The 17,657-nt window shown below is 37.6% G+C and overlaps 1 protein-coding gene across 2 annotated transcripts in view; it reads right to left on the bottom strand.

Moving 5' to 3' along the window:
• The window catches only part of EVI5 (ecotropic viral integration site 5), a 275,206-nt gene that overhangs the window by 231,587 nt on the left and 25,962 nt on the right, over positions 1 to 17,657 (bottom strand). For both annotated transcript variants that reach the window (XM_030825042.1, XM_030825043.1), the window contains exon 2: positions 2,868 to 3,097. In XM_030825042.1, coding sequence (XP_030680902.1) covers positions 2,868 to 3,016 — 149 coding nt within the window. In that variant the 5' untranslated portion in view covers positions 3,017 to 3,097. The remainder of the gene's footprint in view (positions 1 to 2,867; positions 3,098 to 17,657) is intronic.

The raw sequence follows: 17,657 nt of genomic DNA, 5'->3' as shown, positions 1-17,657 counted from the left end.
GCACGATCTCAGCTCACTGCAACCTCCACCTGCCAGGCTCAAGCAATTTCCTGCCTCAGCCTCCTGGGTAGCTGGAACTACAGGCACGTGCCACCACACCAAGCTAATTTTTTTTTTTTTTAATTTTAGTAAAGATGAGGTTTCACCATGTTGCCCAGGGTGGTCTCAAACTCCTGAGATTGGGCAATCCGTCCACCTCAGCCTCCCAAAATACTGGGATTACAGGCATGAGCCACAGCACCCGGTCTACATTATCAGCTTTCTATTAAATTTCAGTGTTTGTGTTTTAACTATGTACTGATCCTCAATTATTAGCAAATTCTTATAATTAATTAGCTTTCATTAGGTTATGCTGCAGTTAACAACAACAAAGGTGCATTTCCTGGTGAGTATTGTCAGCTGTTGACTGGCTGTAGCACTGCTCCACGTCATCTTCACTCCAGGATCAAAAGTGAAGGAAAGTCCCTTTTGGGACACTGTCATTCTTTTGGCAGAGGAAGAAAGAGATGAAAGAAACTTCAGTTTTCTCTTACAAGACACATGTACCATATTTGCTTTAAGCAAGTTATATGGCCACGCCTAGCATCATGGGGGCCAGAAAGTACAGCCTCGCTGTCTACCTACATCATGATGTATAAATTGATGTATATACATGAATTCTAGGAACTCACAGATCATATTCATTCAATCTCCTAATTTTTGCATGAAGAATGTTAGGTCTAGGATGATAAAATGATTTTCTTGGTATCACTTAACTGCATTGGGGCATATTTCTGATAAAGACCCACTTCCAGTAGGATTCATCTTTTTTGTTTGTATGAATGTGTTACAAATGAGAAGATGGGATAGCTCAACTTCATTACAGTCTGTGTATAAATACCAAAGCAAAACACTTGCCGAAAGTAACTATATTTTACCAACAAATTCAGTTGACTGATGTTTTCTATTGACACCCAGAAAAATACTACTATAAGCAGAACAGAAACTATTTCTTTTTCTTTTTTTTTTTTTGAGACAGATTCTTGCTCTGTCGCCCAGGCTGGAGTGCAGTGGCACGATCTCCGCTCACTGCAAGCTCCACCTCCAACAGAAACTATTTCTATTTATCCTTTGTCTCTTTTCTATTCTAATTGTCATGGACATGTATAGTGGCTTTAGATTTACTTAAAGGAGTAAACTTGGAATGCTCAAAAATAAATAAAATAAGATAAAACTTCTGCTTTTTGAAAGACACTTTTAAGGGAATGGTAAGCTGCCAGCTGGGGGAAGAATTTGAAAGTCATGTGTTTGATACAAGGCTTTTACCTCAAACATATAAAGAACTCTCAAAACATAGTAAGAAGAAAGCAAATAATCAAATTTTTTTTAAAAATCAAAGAATATATACAGATGACAAATAAACACATAAAAAGATGCTCAAAACCAACAGAGAAATGCAAATTAAAACCAGAGATACTAATACCTAATAAAATGGCTTAAACTAAAAAGACTGATCATACCAAGTGTTGGCAAGGATGTAGAAGAACTGGTAATTTCATACACTGCTGGTGGGATATCAAAAAGTACAGGCCCTTTGAAAAACAGCTTGGCAGTTAAACATATACCTACCATATGATCCGGTCATTCCATTCCAAGAGACATGAAAGCATAAATCCATGCAAAGGCTTAAACACGAATGTTAATGGCATTTAATAGCAACAGGCGAGTGAATAAACTATATTCCACATGATGGAATACTATAAAAAGGAATCAACTATTGATATGTGCTATAACATGACTTTCAAAATTATGTTGAGTGAAATAATCCATACCAAAAAAACTACATACTGTATGATTACATTTCTACAAAATTCTAGAAAATGCAAACTACAGTGGCTGCCTGGGGGCAGCGACGGGGATAATGGAGATGTTCATTTTCTTGATTTTGGTGACAATTTCACAGGTGTATACATATGTCAGAATGTATCAAACTGTACAGTTTAAGCATGCATAGCTGATTACAACGATACATCAAAAAACCTGTTAAAAGTTATTTTTGTTATGATTTTAAGCTAGTAGCATTATATAGCTTGATTGAGCACAAAAGGGTGCTCTTCCATATGTATATAATGTATATATTATATTATATATTATATATAAATATATTATATGCTATATTATATATTATAGAATATGATATATGATATATCTATATATCATATATATTATATCATATATTATATATAAAATATATAATATTATATTATATGATATATAACATATTTTAAAGTATATTATATATTTTATATATTATATATTATAATATAATCTATTATAATATATATATAAATAAATATATAAAAGAGATGATGCCCTAAAGAGCTTCTGACAATAATATAGTAAGGAAACACACAGAGTCCGGAATATGCATTCCTAGCAGAGCAGAAAACTATTCTATTTAATACCGTTAGAAGAAAAGGATATTTTGCTTTCTATGAATAATTTATGAAAAGATTTTCCACTCTAAACCACAAATCAGATATCTATACTGGATTAAATTATTTTATGCTTTTACCAAAGGAGACTGTTCAGAGAGTTTAAAATTATGAAGTGATAGTTTCATTTACTTTTTAAAAAACTGATAAAATTCAAGAAGGATTTAGGGAATGTGCTATATTAAGAAAACAAATCTCTAAAGCTATTTGAGCCAGAAGAAAATGTTAGTCTCTTTTAAGACCAATCTCCCCCGAAAAAAGACGAACACTTCTGTAAGTAACTTTGATAAATAAGAAACCAAAAAATAGAAAAAAAAATTCTAGTGTAAGTAAATATGAATGGCTGGATTTGTATGATAATTGGAGAGAAAAAAGCCAAGCAACTTCACTCACCTATTCTGTTCTTCCAGTTTAGCCAGGAGTTCTAAGTCGTCTGGACTCAACTGTGATGGGGAAGATGGTGAAAGGGCTGGTGTTGATAGTGTGGTAGATGAGGATGTGGTATGTAATGAAGCAGATGGACTTGCCACCTGACTGGCCATCTGACTGACTGTATGCGATACTGTGTTCTTCACCCATGAGAGAGTAGAGCTCAGCTTTTCTGCAACTTTGTCTGTCGCCACCTAAGGACAAAAATAAAAGTTGCATATACTTTAGTTTCACTGTATTCATTACCAAGAACTTAATAATTCTGTTAGGATTTACTTAATAGCCATCATCAGAATATTCTCTTTGAGGAATTAAAGGTAAAAACCTGTTTTAGCAACAATACCCTAATATCCAGCTTTTGCAAACTGTTTATTTCAGTTCTGCAGCATGAACAAATCAGAACAGCGTTCCAAACTGAGACCCATCAGGAAGTGACAAAAATCAACCAGCATGTTTCAAAAATGAAAAAGAGCAAAAATATCAAATTAAAGATATGTTGTCTAATGAAATTTTTGTTATTTTAAAAATACATCCTACATGTATGTATGTATATGGGTGTATTGAGTGAGGATGTAAAATGTATTCTTTCTTGGGGTTTTAGTCAAAAACATATGCAAGTCAAGGAATTAAAACATGTCCATTAGATGATCAGGGAAATCCTGTAATATGACTAACAATTCAACAAAAACTGGGTGTATTTAGCATAAATAAAATGTAGTGAGGTCCTTGATTGATCGCTCTTCAAACCACTAAAGAGTGTTGTTATAGAAGAGGGACTAGCACCATAGGAACAAAATTATGGTAAATGGCTGGGTTAATAGAACGAGAGGGGTTTAAGGTAGAATTTCTAATAGTTGGCTTATTCAGAAATAGAATGGGATGCCTAGGAAAGAGTAGTACATTTCCTACCAATAGCTACATTAATGTGGCAATTGTAAAAGCCAAATGTCAAGAGTTGGTTAAGGGCAAGTTTCTGTTTTAGGTGGCTAACCAGGAAGAAAAAAGCCTTTAAGATTTCTCTCTTTTCTAAGATTCAATGAATTATACATATGCTCACATATTTGTCATAAACCATGTCAACCTCCTAAGCAGATATGTATACAACAAATTCAGCTGAAAAAGAAAATGTACATACTGTTCAAAGCTAACACTGGTTTATATATGGCAAACCATACGAACATATGTACACACACACAAAAATCCTGTCCAGATCCTAGTAGCAGGTACCACTCTCCTCACTGGTTACCCAAGCATTTCCTCCTGCCCTCAATATACACATGGCTCTTTCTCTGTCTCCACTTCCTCCACTTCAATTTAGCAGGAAAATTCCATGTACGGAAAGGATAAAATGGAAAAGCAATTCTAAGGACATAGTTAAGCCACTTAACCTGAGGATGGAGCATCTAAAAGGACAAAGATTCCATTACAAGTGCTGAATAGGGGCAAGAGTTTTATTAAACTCAACATACCTCTCATTTTCTTTTCATTTGCCAATAATTTTCCCCTTTTAGAACTTACTTCCTTTAGAAATGATATTATAGAAAGCATCAGTGGGCTGTTACCACTGAGAGAAGAATCCCAAGAAAGAAAAGTTGAATGGCCTAAGAGACCTAAGAAAGAGAAGCATGAGGCGATCATTTATGCCTGCTTCCAGGCAAAAGAAGTCCTTCCTGTCAACTCATAGATGAAAACAGCTCATAAGGGCAAAAGGCCATAGAGGAACCAAATAATAATTTAGCCAAAACTTTATTTGTGCCACAAAATGACAGAAGCCATAGTAGGCACCAAGATAGCCTACTGTGTGATTTGTTATCCTATTGATCTTAGGATAACAACTATAAACTCAATTGTGAAAATGGCACAAATTTGCATCCCCAAAGCACACTCTTAATATTTAAAAAGAGAAAACCTAATGTATAAAATTTACAGAAAAGTGGAAGAAAACCTAATGTATAAAATTTATAGAAAAATGGCACACTTTACCAATACATTAATTTCAAATATACTTACAATTTTCAAGAATTAATGCTTTACATTTTCATTATATTAAACTCCCCTACTCAGTAAGTTAATTGCTGCAAAAGCAAAAGACACCTATTAATTGCTTTATTAAAAGAAATTTATATCATACCCCTCTGCACACTGTAGCAACAGGCTTCGATTTAAAGAGTTTGGAATAATCAAGAGCATAATTCTGACATGCTTGAGACCTCATTGAAATGGAATTCAGCCTATAACTACTAAAGACTCAACTTCAAATTTTAAGTTCTTAAATATAGTTAAGAGTATTTAATTGCAGTTGCAATTTAATAAAGTTTAATATTCATAGAATCTAGAGATCCCACAGGGCTAAATTATTTTTTTCATATATCATCATGTACTATTTTTCCTTTAATTTTACTTTTCCAAACTTCCACCCTGCCACCTTTGAATCTCTTTTCCTCAACCTAGGGTAAATTGAGGTCACATAAATAAATATAAATAAATCTGACAATGCAACTATGTCACAAAGTTCCTGTCTATCTCATAGAGGTGTTATGCATTTATTTTAAAAAGTGAACATACTGGCCGGGTGCAGTGGCTCACACCTGTAATCCTAACACTTTGGGAGGCCAAGGCGGGCGGATCACCTGAGTTCAGGAGTTCGAGACCAGCTTGGCCAACATGGCAAAACCCCGTGTCTACTAAAAATACAAAAATTAGCTGGGCATGGTGGCGGGCGCCTGTAATCCCAGCTACTCAGGAGTCTGAGGCAGGAGAATCACTTGAACCCGGGAGGCAGAGGTTGCAGTGCGCCAAGATCACGCCACTGCACTCCAACCTGAGCGACAAAAGCGAAACTCCGTCTCAAAAAAAAAAAAAAGTGAACACACTTTGAAAATGCTAAAACCATCATTAAAAAGGCTTAGTAATCACACACAAAAGGCCACATATTGTATGATTCCATTTACATAAAAGTTCCGAATAGGCAAACCCAGAAGTAGATTAGTAATTTCCAGGGCCTGGGAAAAGGGATGGAAAATGACTACTAATTGGTACAGGATTTCTTTATGGGGCGATGAAAATAATCTGGGATTGGTCAGCGGTGAAGGTTGCACAACCTTGTGAATATAATAAATGCCACTGAATTATACACTTTAAAAGGGGCAAATTTATGGTATATAAATTATATCTCAATTTTTTTAAGTGTAGTAAAAGCATTATATACTATTACAATAGTTGAATACAATCTCCCATGAGAAACAGACATGATTATATCACTTTATATTTTATTAAAAGGATGCTCTTAACTTCCCTAAAATAGATTTATTTTTAAAGATTCTGATTTTAGATCAAAAATCATGAGGGAGAAAAGGCCATGGCTATGGTTAATTACTTCCTGAATCATACTGTGAAACTGAATCACATTTGTAGAGTATAATATTCCCCTCTGGGTAAAGGGTACTATTGTGGCTAAAGAGGAACTATGAGTATGGGTACCTGTGCCATCACTGAGAGTCAAAAACCCAACAGATCTTTAAATGTCAAAAGTCAAGTTACCTTTAAAAAAGGGGCAGTGCGGCAGTACACATTTCATAATGTCAGGATTTCACCTATACACAGATGTCACAAAGATTCACCAATCATTTTGCAGTTCTATCTTTTTACCCTTCCTTAGAGCCAGGGAATATTTCCTAATACTTTTTCACATCTGTTTACTGAATGAACGCAAGAGATGATTTTAAAATATAGTTACCATTAGTGTACATACAGCTTGCTTACATAAACAGTTCACTATTATCATTTTACTATCTTCCTTCAAAAAGTACAGGAACCAGAGACAAGTAGCTTTTAACACAGCTCAAACACTTTCAAGGGCTATTGAGGACTAAGAGACTTTTCCACCACCACACCACAATGCAAAACTGCTTTATTTTCCATCTCTTATTAGCTTCTCCAAAGTACCTGCTGTTTATCCCCACCCCTCTAATCTGTGTTACCCTCATTTTTTTTTTTTTTTTGAGACGGAGTCTCGCTCTGTCGCCCAGGCTGGAGTGCAGTGGCGCGATCTCGGCTCACTGCAAGCTCCGCCTCCCGGGTTCACGCCATTCTCCTGCCTCAGCCTCTCCCAGTAGCTGGGACTACAGGTGCCCGCCATCACACCCGGCTAATTTTTTTTTGTATTTTTAGTAGAGACAGGGTTTCACTGTGGTCTCGATCTCCTGACCTCGTGATCCGCCCGCCTCAGCCTCCCAAAGTGCTGGGATTACAAGCGTGAGCCACCGCGCCCGGCTACACTCATTTTTATCTCTGCTTTTTCTTTTCTTTTCTGGTTTCTTGTCTCTTGACAATTTTCTTACACTCTTTGATTCTCACAAAGCTGGCCATTATAAGGGACTGCCAACCAGACATCTCATGTTCCTTCCTTGAGATGAGTGGACCAAAAATACACAGGTCAAGATTTTGGTTTTATTTTTTATTGGGCTCACTTTTACTATGTCAGATATACATATGTGTATATGTGTGTGTCTGTATACATGTATGCATAAAATCAACTAATATTTACTGAGTATTCTGTGTAAGTCACTATGCAAAGCATGGAGACTGCTATAATTAAAGATAGTCCCTTACCCTGTCATTATTCCTATATTTCTTATAGTCATATGGAAAAGTATATAAAATAGAATCCCTATCACTCCCTTTAGTATCTTTGTCAATTGTATGGCAGTCTTAGACTTAGTACTGAAAGCCAGTATAACAGTTTCCACGTGGTATGGTTTTTAGGGACTCTGATGTGAAATTTTGACCAGCCTTCTGCACTACCTAAACTCTATGTAGATTCCATGCAACTCCTACTGTATGGTGCCACAGAACTTTGGAAACAAAGTTTCAAAGAGGAGGGGAATATATCAGCAAACACTTTTTCAGCATTTAAATTGTACCAGGTACTGTTGTAAACACTTTATATGTATTAAATCTATTTAATTATTAAAATGCTATAAAGTGGGTATTACTATTTTCCACATTTTACAAGTGAAGAAATGATGACACAAAAGTGCTATACAACTTACATAAGGTCACAAAGCTAATAAAAGTCAAACATAGGCAATCTGGCTGGAGATTCCTTGCTCTTAACCACTATCAAGAATGAGCAAGACCAAAGGTTGGCAATGGATGTGGTCACTAATGACTTCAGTGAGTCCATTTCACCAAGAGAAGGCAGAAACCAGATTATAGTAAGTTGAGGAGTATCTGAGAGATAAAGAAATAGGAGCTGCAAAATATTTCCATTCCTACCACAATGACCTTTATTTTTGAGGTTTCTTGAATCAGACTAATTCCTAAAGGCTGGAGATTCCAAAAGGATAGTCAAGATATTATTACATAACAAATCCTATTTTTGAAAAAGGCCTTCAAACGGACAGTAACTTCATTTGATTTTATTTTAAAAAGAAAAAAAAACTGGTACGATTCAGAAAACTGGGCTGATGGGGTTATTCTTTGTCATTGTGGGGTTAGCTTGTTTATTAATATAAAGGCTGATTCAACAACTCAGTACTTTATTTTTTTTAGGACTTTTCACATCATTTCATATTAACTCATTTTAGTGCTCATTCATAATTCTATAAAGTAGGTAATGTCTCCATTTTAGAGATAAGAAATCAAAGATTCAGCTCATTTAAAAGACCTCTTAAATCACAATGGATTGAAGACCTAAATAATAGAACTAAAACTATAAAACTTAGAAGAAAACATAAGGGAAAAACTTCATGACAATGATTTGGCAATGATTCCTTAGACTAACACAAAAAGCACAGGCAACAAAAGGAAAAAAAAGATAAATTGGACTCCATCAAAATTAAAAACTTTTGTGTATCAACAGAGTAAAAATAACCCACAAAAATGAAAGCAAATATTTGCAAATCATACAGCTGTATGGGTTTAATATCTAGAATATATAAAGAACTCCTACAAATTAGTAACACACAAAAAACAAATAATCTGATTAAAAGATGAGCAAAGGATTTGAACAGACATTTCCCCAAAGAAGATATATAAATGGCCAATAATCACAGGGGCTTTTGAAAATATGTTCAACATTCCTAATTTTTTTAAGAGAAGAAGCCTTGCTATATTGCCCAGGCTGGTCTTGAACTCCTGGCCTCAAGCAGTCCTCCTGCCTCAGCCTCCTGAGTAGCTGGTACTATAGGCATGAGCCACTGTGCCCGGCTAACATCACTAATCATTAATAAAATGCAAATCAGCCAGGCTCGGTAGCTCATGCCTGTAATCCCAGCACTTCGGGAGGCTGAAGCAGGTGGATCACCTGAGGTCAGGAGTTCGAGACCAGCCTGGCCAACGTGGAGAAACCCCATTTCTACTAAAAATACAAAAATTAGCTGGGTGTGGTGGCGGGTCCCTGTAATCTCAGCTACTCAGGAGGCTGAGGCAGGAGAATCGCTTGAACCCAGGAGGCGGAGGTTGCAGTGAGCCGAGACAGTGCCATTGCACTCCAGCCTGGGCGACAAGAGCAAAACTCTGTCTCAAAAAAAAAAAAAAAATTTAAATTAAAATTTAAAAAAATGCAAATCAAAACCACAACGAGATATCATTTCATACACATTTTGATGGCTATTATCAAAAAGGAAAATAACAAATGTTGACATTGTTAATGGAAATATAAACAGCACAGCTGCTGTGGAAAACAGTATGGCAGTTCCTCCAAAAATTTAACACAGAATTATAAGATCCAGCAATTCCACTTCTGGGCATTTATCCAAAGAACTGAAACAAGGACTTAGACATTTACATACCCATGTTCATAGCAGCATTATTCACAACAGCCAAAAGGGATAAACAACCAAGTGTACATCAATGGATTAATGGATAAACAAAATGTGCTATCTCTATACAATGGACTATTATTCAGCCTTAAAAAGGAAGGAGGGCCAGGCATGATGGCTCACGCCTGTAATCCCAGCACTTTGAGAGGCCGAGGTGGGTAGATCACCTGAGGTCAGGAGTTCGAGACCAGTTTGGCCAACATGGCAAAACCCCGTGTCTACTAAAAATACAAAAATTAGCTGGGCATGGTGGCGAGCACCTGTAATCCCAGCTATTTGGGAGGTTAAGGCAAGAGAATCGCTTGAACCCGGGAGGCGGAGGTTGCAGTGCACCAAGATCGTGCCACTGCACTCCAGCCTGGTGACAGGGCAAGACTCCTTCTCAAAAAAAAAAAAAAAAAAGGGAAGGAAATTCTGACATTCATGACACAACATGAACACACCCTGAGGACATTATATGAAGTGAAAAAAGCCAGCCATAAAATGACAAATATTGTGTGATTCCACTTTTATGAGATAGTCAAATCCACAGAGACAGAAAGTAAAATGGTGGTTGCCATGGGAAGAGGAAAAAGGGAGTTATTGATTAGTGGCCACAGAGTTTCTTTGGAAAGATGAAAAAATTATAGAGATGATGGTGATGGTGGTTGTACAACAATGTGAATATACTTAATTATAATGAATTATACTTAATTATGAATATGCTTAATTAATAAGTATTTACAGATTCTCCAAATATCTTTCTAACTATACAATACAAGTTGTAGAGATAATTGTTAGTGATCTCTAATTTAATTCCACCGTGGTCTGAGAATACAAGTTAAGATGTGTTTTATGTCCCAGAATGTGGTTAATCTTGGCGAATGTTCCATATGAGTTTGAGAAAAATGTGTTTTTTGCTGTTGTTGGATGAAGCAGTCTATATATATCAATTAAATCCAGTTGATAAATGGTGCTATTCAGCTATAGCCTAACTGATTTTCTGTCTGCTACACTATAAACTACTGAGAGGTGTTGAGGCATCCAACTATAATAGTGAATTTGTCTATTACTCCTTACATTGTTATTGGTTTTTGCCTCACAGACTATTTTGTCTTCTTGGACAACGGACCCATTTATCATTATGTAATGCCTGTCCTTATCCCTGATAATTCTCCTTCTCGTTTGCTTTGTCTGAAATTAATATAGTTATGCTAAATATCTTTATATTAGTCAAAAGTAAATAATTAAGTAAAATATCTACACACACACACACACACACAGAGGACGGCAGACTTGAAGACAATCTGGTGGTTTCTAGAGTGGCTCTGTTTTTGGAGAAGGGGCATTTCTCTTACATTCTTTTTTTTTTTTTTGAGACGGAGTCTTGCTCTGTCGCCCAGGCTGGAGTGCAGTGGTGCAACCTTGGCTCACTGCAAGCTCCGCCTTCCGGGTTCACGCCATTCTCCTGCCTCAGCCTCCCGAGTAGGTGGGACTACAGGCGCCCACCACCACGCTCGGCTAATTTTTTGTATTTTTAGTAGAGATGGGGTTTCACCGTCTTAGCCAGGATGGTCTCGATCTCCTGACCTCGTGATCCGCCCGCCTCGGCCTCCCAAAGTGCTGGGATTACAGGCATAAGCCACCGCGCCCGGCCCTCTCTTACATTCTTGAAAATACAACTTTGCATTTAAAAGGATGTTTGCATTTTGAGGTGCTTTATAGAGGAAGAGTTTTTCCAAACTATGTAGTGAATAACATTATTAAAAGCTGACGTCCTTAAGTAAAATTTTTTTTATTACAGAAATTCTCAGACATTATACACTGTCAAAAGTAGAAGGTAGAGGAATTTACTTTCCAAACTTGACTAGTCAGGAATCGTTTTTCTTTTTTTTGAGACAGGGTCTTGTCACCCAAGCTGGAGTGCAGTGGTGCAATCATAGCTTACTGCAGTCTCAACCTCTCGAGCTCAAGCAATCCTCCCACCTCAGCCTCCTGAGTAGCTGGGACCACAGGCACACAACTACCATGCCAGGCTAAATTTTTTTTTTTTTTTTTTTTTTTTTTTGGCAGAGACAGGGTTTCACCATGTTGCCCAGGCTGGTCTCAAACTCCTGGGGCTCAAGCAATCTACCTGCCTTGGCCTCCAAAAGTGCTGGGATTACAGGTGTGGGCCACTGCACCCAGCCTTTTTCACTCTTTACTGAAAAACAAATTCTGAGAAATGCTGCTCAGTTGCCAACAGTACTCATTCTTTAAGGTGTTTGTGTGCTGTGTCATGTTTCTCTTCACTTCTATGGTACTTCTTGTTTATATTAAATATTGTGACATTCATTAATAATGATAATATGCACTGAGTACTTTCAGATACACTATCACCTCATCTCCACAGTGCTATATGTGTCATATTATGCTTACATTGTTATATTATAAACTATTAGATGTACTACTGCCTCTCAGTACCTTGAGAAAGAAAAATAGGCCAAGTATGGTGGCTCAGGCCTATAATCCCAACACTTTGGGAGGCAGAGGCAGGAGGATCACTTGAGATCAAGAATTCAAGACCAGCCTGGGCAACATAATGAGACCCCATCTCCACAAAAAAAATTAGCTGGGTGTGGTGGCACAGACCTGTAGTAGAGACACTTGTGAGGCTGAGGTGGAGGATCACTTGAGCCCAGGAGCATAAAGCTGCAGTGAGCCATGATTATGCCACTGCACTCTAGCCTGGGCAACAGAATGAGAGCTTGTCTGAAAAATAAAACAAAAACATTATTTCATATATATTCCTGTAGGTCAAAGACAGACTATTCATTACTTTTCATGAATCTTCTTGATGACCTGAAAATAAAATTGGTGAATAGTGTTAAACTAAACTTGGCCTAAGGATGCCCATGTACTTGAGTCCTCACATAACAAAGAGCAACCTAACTTAGTTGGCAAACTAACTGAAAGCCTAAGTTGGGTGTACAGTATAGTTACGTAATAAGTAGCTGGGTCTCAATCAATCACAGCAACCGAGCTTTAGGCAGCCAACATTCAAGCTATGTTCTAATAAAGCAAATGCCAAGCTGTAACCAAAAGAGCTGTCTCTTTACCTCGCTTCTGTTTTCTGTCCGTAGATGCTGCTTGACCACATTGCAGGTCAGCATTCTCTGAACTTGTTCTGGTTCTGAAGGCTGTCCAAGTTGTGAATCGTTCTTTGCTCAATTAAACTCTGTTAAATTTAATGTGTCTAAGGCCTTTCCTTTTTACCAGTGAGTACTCAATATTTTCTCAATGACTTTTGATTAATTTTGATTGTTAAATAGCACATTTCAATGAAGGTCTCTCCTATTCAAAATTCCCTCTGCAGTTATACACACTAAAAATAACTTTTAAAGTACTATACTGGCTGGGCACAGTGGCTCACACCTGAAATCCCAGCACTTTGGGAGGCTGAGGTGGGTGGATCACTTGAGGTCAGGAGCTCCAGACCAGTCTGGCCAACATGGTAAAACCCTGTCTCTACTAAAAATACAAAAATCAGCCGGGTGTAGTGGTGCACGCCTGTAGTCTCAGCTACTTGGGAGGCTGAGGTGAGAGGATCACTTGAGCCCAGGAGGCAGAGGTTGCAGTGAGCCAAGATTGCATCACTGCACTCCAGCCTGGGCGACAGAGCAAGGCTCCGTCTCAAAAAAAAAAAAAAAAAAAAAAGAAAGTATTATACTCATTCACCAAAAAAATGTTAACATATAAATTAGTCTGATGGCTATTAAAACAGTCCCTTCTGGTAAATTGCTCTTGAATATAGAAAAGTGTAAATGGGCGAGGCACAGTGGCTCATGCTTGTAATCCCAGTACTTTGGGAGGCCAAGGCAGAAGGACTGCTTGTGTCCAGCAGTTCAAGATCAGCCTGGGCAACAGAGCGAGACCCTGTCTCTACAAAAAATTAAAAAGAAAATTAGCCAGGCATGGTGGCATGTGTCTGTGATCCCAGCTACTTGGGATGCTGAGGCGGGAGGATCGCTTGAGCCTGAGAGGTCAAGGCTGCAGTGAACTGTGATCATACCACTGCTCTCCAGCCTGGGCAACACAGCAAGACTCTGGTTCAAAAAAAAAAAAAAAAGTTTTTTTAAAAAGAAGTATGAGTAAAACAACCACATATTATTATATATTATTACCCAATACAAGTAATGGGGGAAAAGCTATAGAATAATTTCTATTTATGACACATTTGTAAAAGTCTATATTTCCCAAAGATGGCCTATATAGTCCACAGGTTCCATATCCACAGGTTCTGAACTAACCATGCATCACAAATATTCAAAATATAATAATACAATTAAAAATAATACAGATTTTCTTAAAAACAGTACCGTATAACAACTACTTACACAGCATTTACATTGTATTAGGTATCATAAGTAATCTAGAAATGATTTTAAAGTACACAGGAAGATGTGTGTATGTTATATACAAATACTGCACTATTTTATATATGGGATTTAAGCATCCACGGTAGTATGAGGGCAGTGATCTTGGAACCAATCCCCTGTAGATGCAGCAAGAAAACTAATTGTTATCTTAGTTTCCTAGTACTGCTGTTACAAAGTACCACAAACTGGGTGGCTTAAAACAACAGAAATAAGCCGGGTGTGGTGGCTCACGCCTGTAATCCCAGCACTTTGGGAGGCCGAGTCGGGTGGATCACTTGAGATCAGGAGTTTGAGACCAGCCTGGCCAATATGACAAAACTCTGTCTCTACCAAAAATACAAAAATTAGCCGGGCGTGATATTGGGTGCCCGTAGTCCCAGCTACTCGAGAGGCTGAGACAGGAGAATTGCTTGAACCCGGAAGGTGGAGGTTGCAGTGAGCTGAGATCATGCCACTGCACTCCAGCCTGGGTGATAGAGCCAGACTCCATCTCACCAAAAAAAAAAAAAAAAAAAAAAAACCCATAAATGTATTGTCTCACAGTTCTGGAGGCTAGAAGTCCAAAATCAAGTCATCAGCAGGGTCATTCTCCCTCTAAAACTTGTAGGGAGAATCTTCCCTTGCCTCTTCCTAGCTTTGGGTGGCTTGCCAGTAATGACCAGCATTTCTTGGTTTGCAGTTGCAGCACTTCAAGCACTTGGATCTCAGCCTCCATGATCACATGACATTCTCCCCTCGGGTGACTGTATCTTCCCTAATTACATTTACAACAACTCTGTTTCCAAATAAAGTCACATTCTGAGGTACTAGGGTACTGTGATAGCTGGACTTCAACAAATCTTTTTGAAGGACACAATCCAATCCATAACATGGCCACATTTCCTATCCCTCGTCTTCCCATAGAGTGGTGAAGTCCACATCCCCTCCCCTTGAGCCCAAGAAAAGCTGGCTGACTGCTTCAACCAAAAGTGGGCACCAAAAGTGGTTACTGAGCTTAACTCTTGGAATCTGGCTACCATAGTTTCAAGAAGCCCAAACTAGCCCACGCAGAGACCACATAGAGAGTACAGGCATTCTCACTAACAGTCCAGCTGAGGTTCCAGCCTCAACCACCAGGCACAAATGTGAACATACCCCCAACTGATTCTAGGCCCTAACTGAAGAGTCAACCCCAGACTCTAAGTCTTCCCAGCTGAGACCAAAGACATGAAGCAGAGACAAGTCCTCTTCATAATCCTCTGTCTAAATTCCTGACCCACAGAATCTAAGCACATACTAAAATAATTTGAAGCCATTAAGTTTCATGGTGGTTTGTTACACCGCTACAGTAACTGGAATATCATATTATCCCACAAAACAAAATTAAAATATTTAACAGTGCTTGAAATAAAACCAGGAAACTAAAAGTATAGAGTATCAGTAAAGACAGCATACCAGACTTATTTTTATTTTGAGGAGACAGAGGCTTCAAATAATTGAGAAAAAAACATCTTTTCATTTGTCTATAGTGTGCTATGAGTAGGTACAAGGACACTAAGAAAATATAAATAAATATTGGCCAGGCACGGTGGCTCATGCTTGTAATCCCAGCACTTTGGGAGGCCGACACGGGCAGATCACCTGAGGTTGGGAGTTCAAGACCAGCCTGACCAACATGAAGAAATGACATCTCTACTAAAAATACAAAAATTAGCTGGGCGTGGTGGTGTATACGTGTAATCCCAGCTACTCGGGAGGTTGAGGCAGGAGAATCACTTGAACCCAGGAGGCAGAGGTTGCGGTGAGCCGAGATCGCGCCATTGCACTCTAACCTGGGCAACAAGAGCGAAACTCTGTCTCAAAAAAAAAAAAAAAACCTTCATAGCTACTTTATTCATAATAGCCAAACAGGAGATAGGACAAATTGTATTATAGTCATGATGATAAGGCTTCTTCACTCCTCCAGTAGAGGGCACACTCTTGCAAGCAGCTTTTGTAGCCAGTTGCTTCCTGGGTGTTTTACCACTGGTGCATCTGCTGGCAGTTAGCTCTGTACCAGCCATGGTATAGAGCTCTCCTTACTTAACCTCCTCCTTCAGCTGGAGCTCCTAATTTTTAACTTCTTAAAAGGCAACCATTCTACAATATGAACAAATAAGCCTGGGCATTCAGAAGCTTTTAATATGGATACTCTAGCACATCTTTAAAAATACATACAAAGGTCAGTTTCATCTACTATTTAACTTTCCAACAGGAGAGACTGCCTTGAATATCTCTATATCTCCAGTATCAAAGATCTTGTCTATCATAAACCAGATGCTCAATAAATGTCTCTGTGGAATAAAGGGTAATTTCTACATATATATATAGTATCTATAAATATATGTAAATAAATATATATACCTAGTTAAGCAGGAGAGTACTAACTATTGAATATGAGTATTCACTTAATTAGCCAAATCATGCTAACTTCAGGCAAGGAAAAACTCCCTCCCCATTTAGAGCACAGAAAGTGTTATAAAATAATGTACTTTGCCAAGCATTCGAAGAGTCACTAAAATGTAGATCCAACCTTATCACACATAATCTACATCTGCTAAAAGTGGGCCCACAGCCTCAGATTTCCAAATATCCATATTATTTCATGTTCACATAACTGCTAAGTCTCTTAAAATGCTCAATCAAGCCACCAAAGTTGACACACATGAAAATAAGCTCACCACTCAAAAATATAACTCACACAAGAGACAAAACTCAATAAATGACAGCTGAGCATAGAATTAGACCCACGGGCACTTCAACTATTGGAATTATCAAATACAGAATATATAACTACTTCTAAAACGCTTAAAGCAATAAAAGAATTTTTTAAATGAGCAAGGAATAGGATACAAACAAAGATCATGCAAATTTTTGAAGTATCCAAATGGAACTTACAGAAATAAAAAATTTAATAAATGAAATAGGAAAAAAAGGGAGGTGAGATGTGGGGAAGACAGAGGAGAGGGATAGAGAATTAAACAGACATAAACAGAAAATCAATGAACTAGAAGAGCTGAAGACATTAACTCAGAAGGCAACACAGATACAAAGCAATACTTAACAGGTTTATTTTAATATAAAACCAAATAAAAAATGGTATTTGGTTTACCAAACTAAGTCATCTTTCATATAACAAGATAATGAAGTAATACATGAAAACATAAAAATAAATCACGAATCAAAACTGAAACTAACACTTTCACAAACACGCTGAAAAACACCACAATCATCACACTACACTATACTCTTTAGACATTTTAGGGGTCACAAACTCCTTTGAGAAATTCATGCACATATGAACAAAATTTTGCAAATAATTTTTGAACTTTCCTATCATCCCCAGATCCAGAAGTAGAATTCCTGACCCTCCTTTGGCTATAATAAATGTCTACCCCATTGCCTTTTTCCCCTTACTTTTAATTTTTACCACTTATATGAGGCCTATGACCAGAAAAAAAAAAAAGTAATATTTTATCTGTTGACTTCTTCCTGTGAAAAAGGTCAATTAGTTC

The sequence above is a fragment of the Nomascus leucogenys genome, chromosome 12 (genome assembly GCF_006542625.1).
Source record: "Nomascus leucogenys isolate Asia chromosome 12, Asia_NLE_v1, whole genome shotgun sequence".
NCBI lineage: Eukaryota > Metazoa > Chordata > Mammalia > Primates > Hylobatidae > Nomascus > Nomascus leucogenys.
This window is presented reverse-complemented; position numbering and strand designations above follow the sequence as displayed.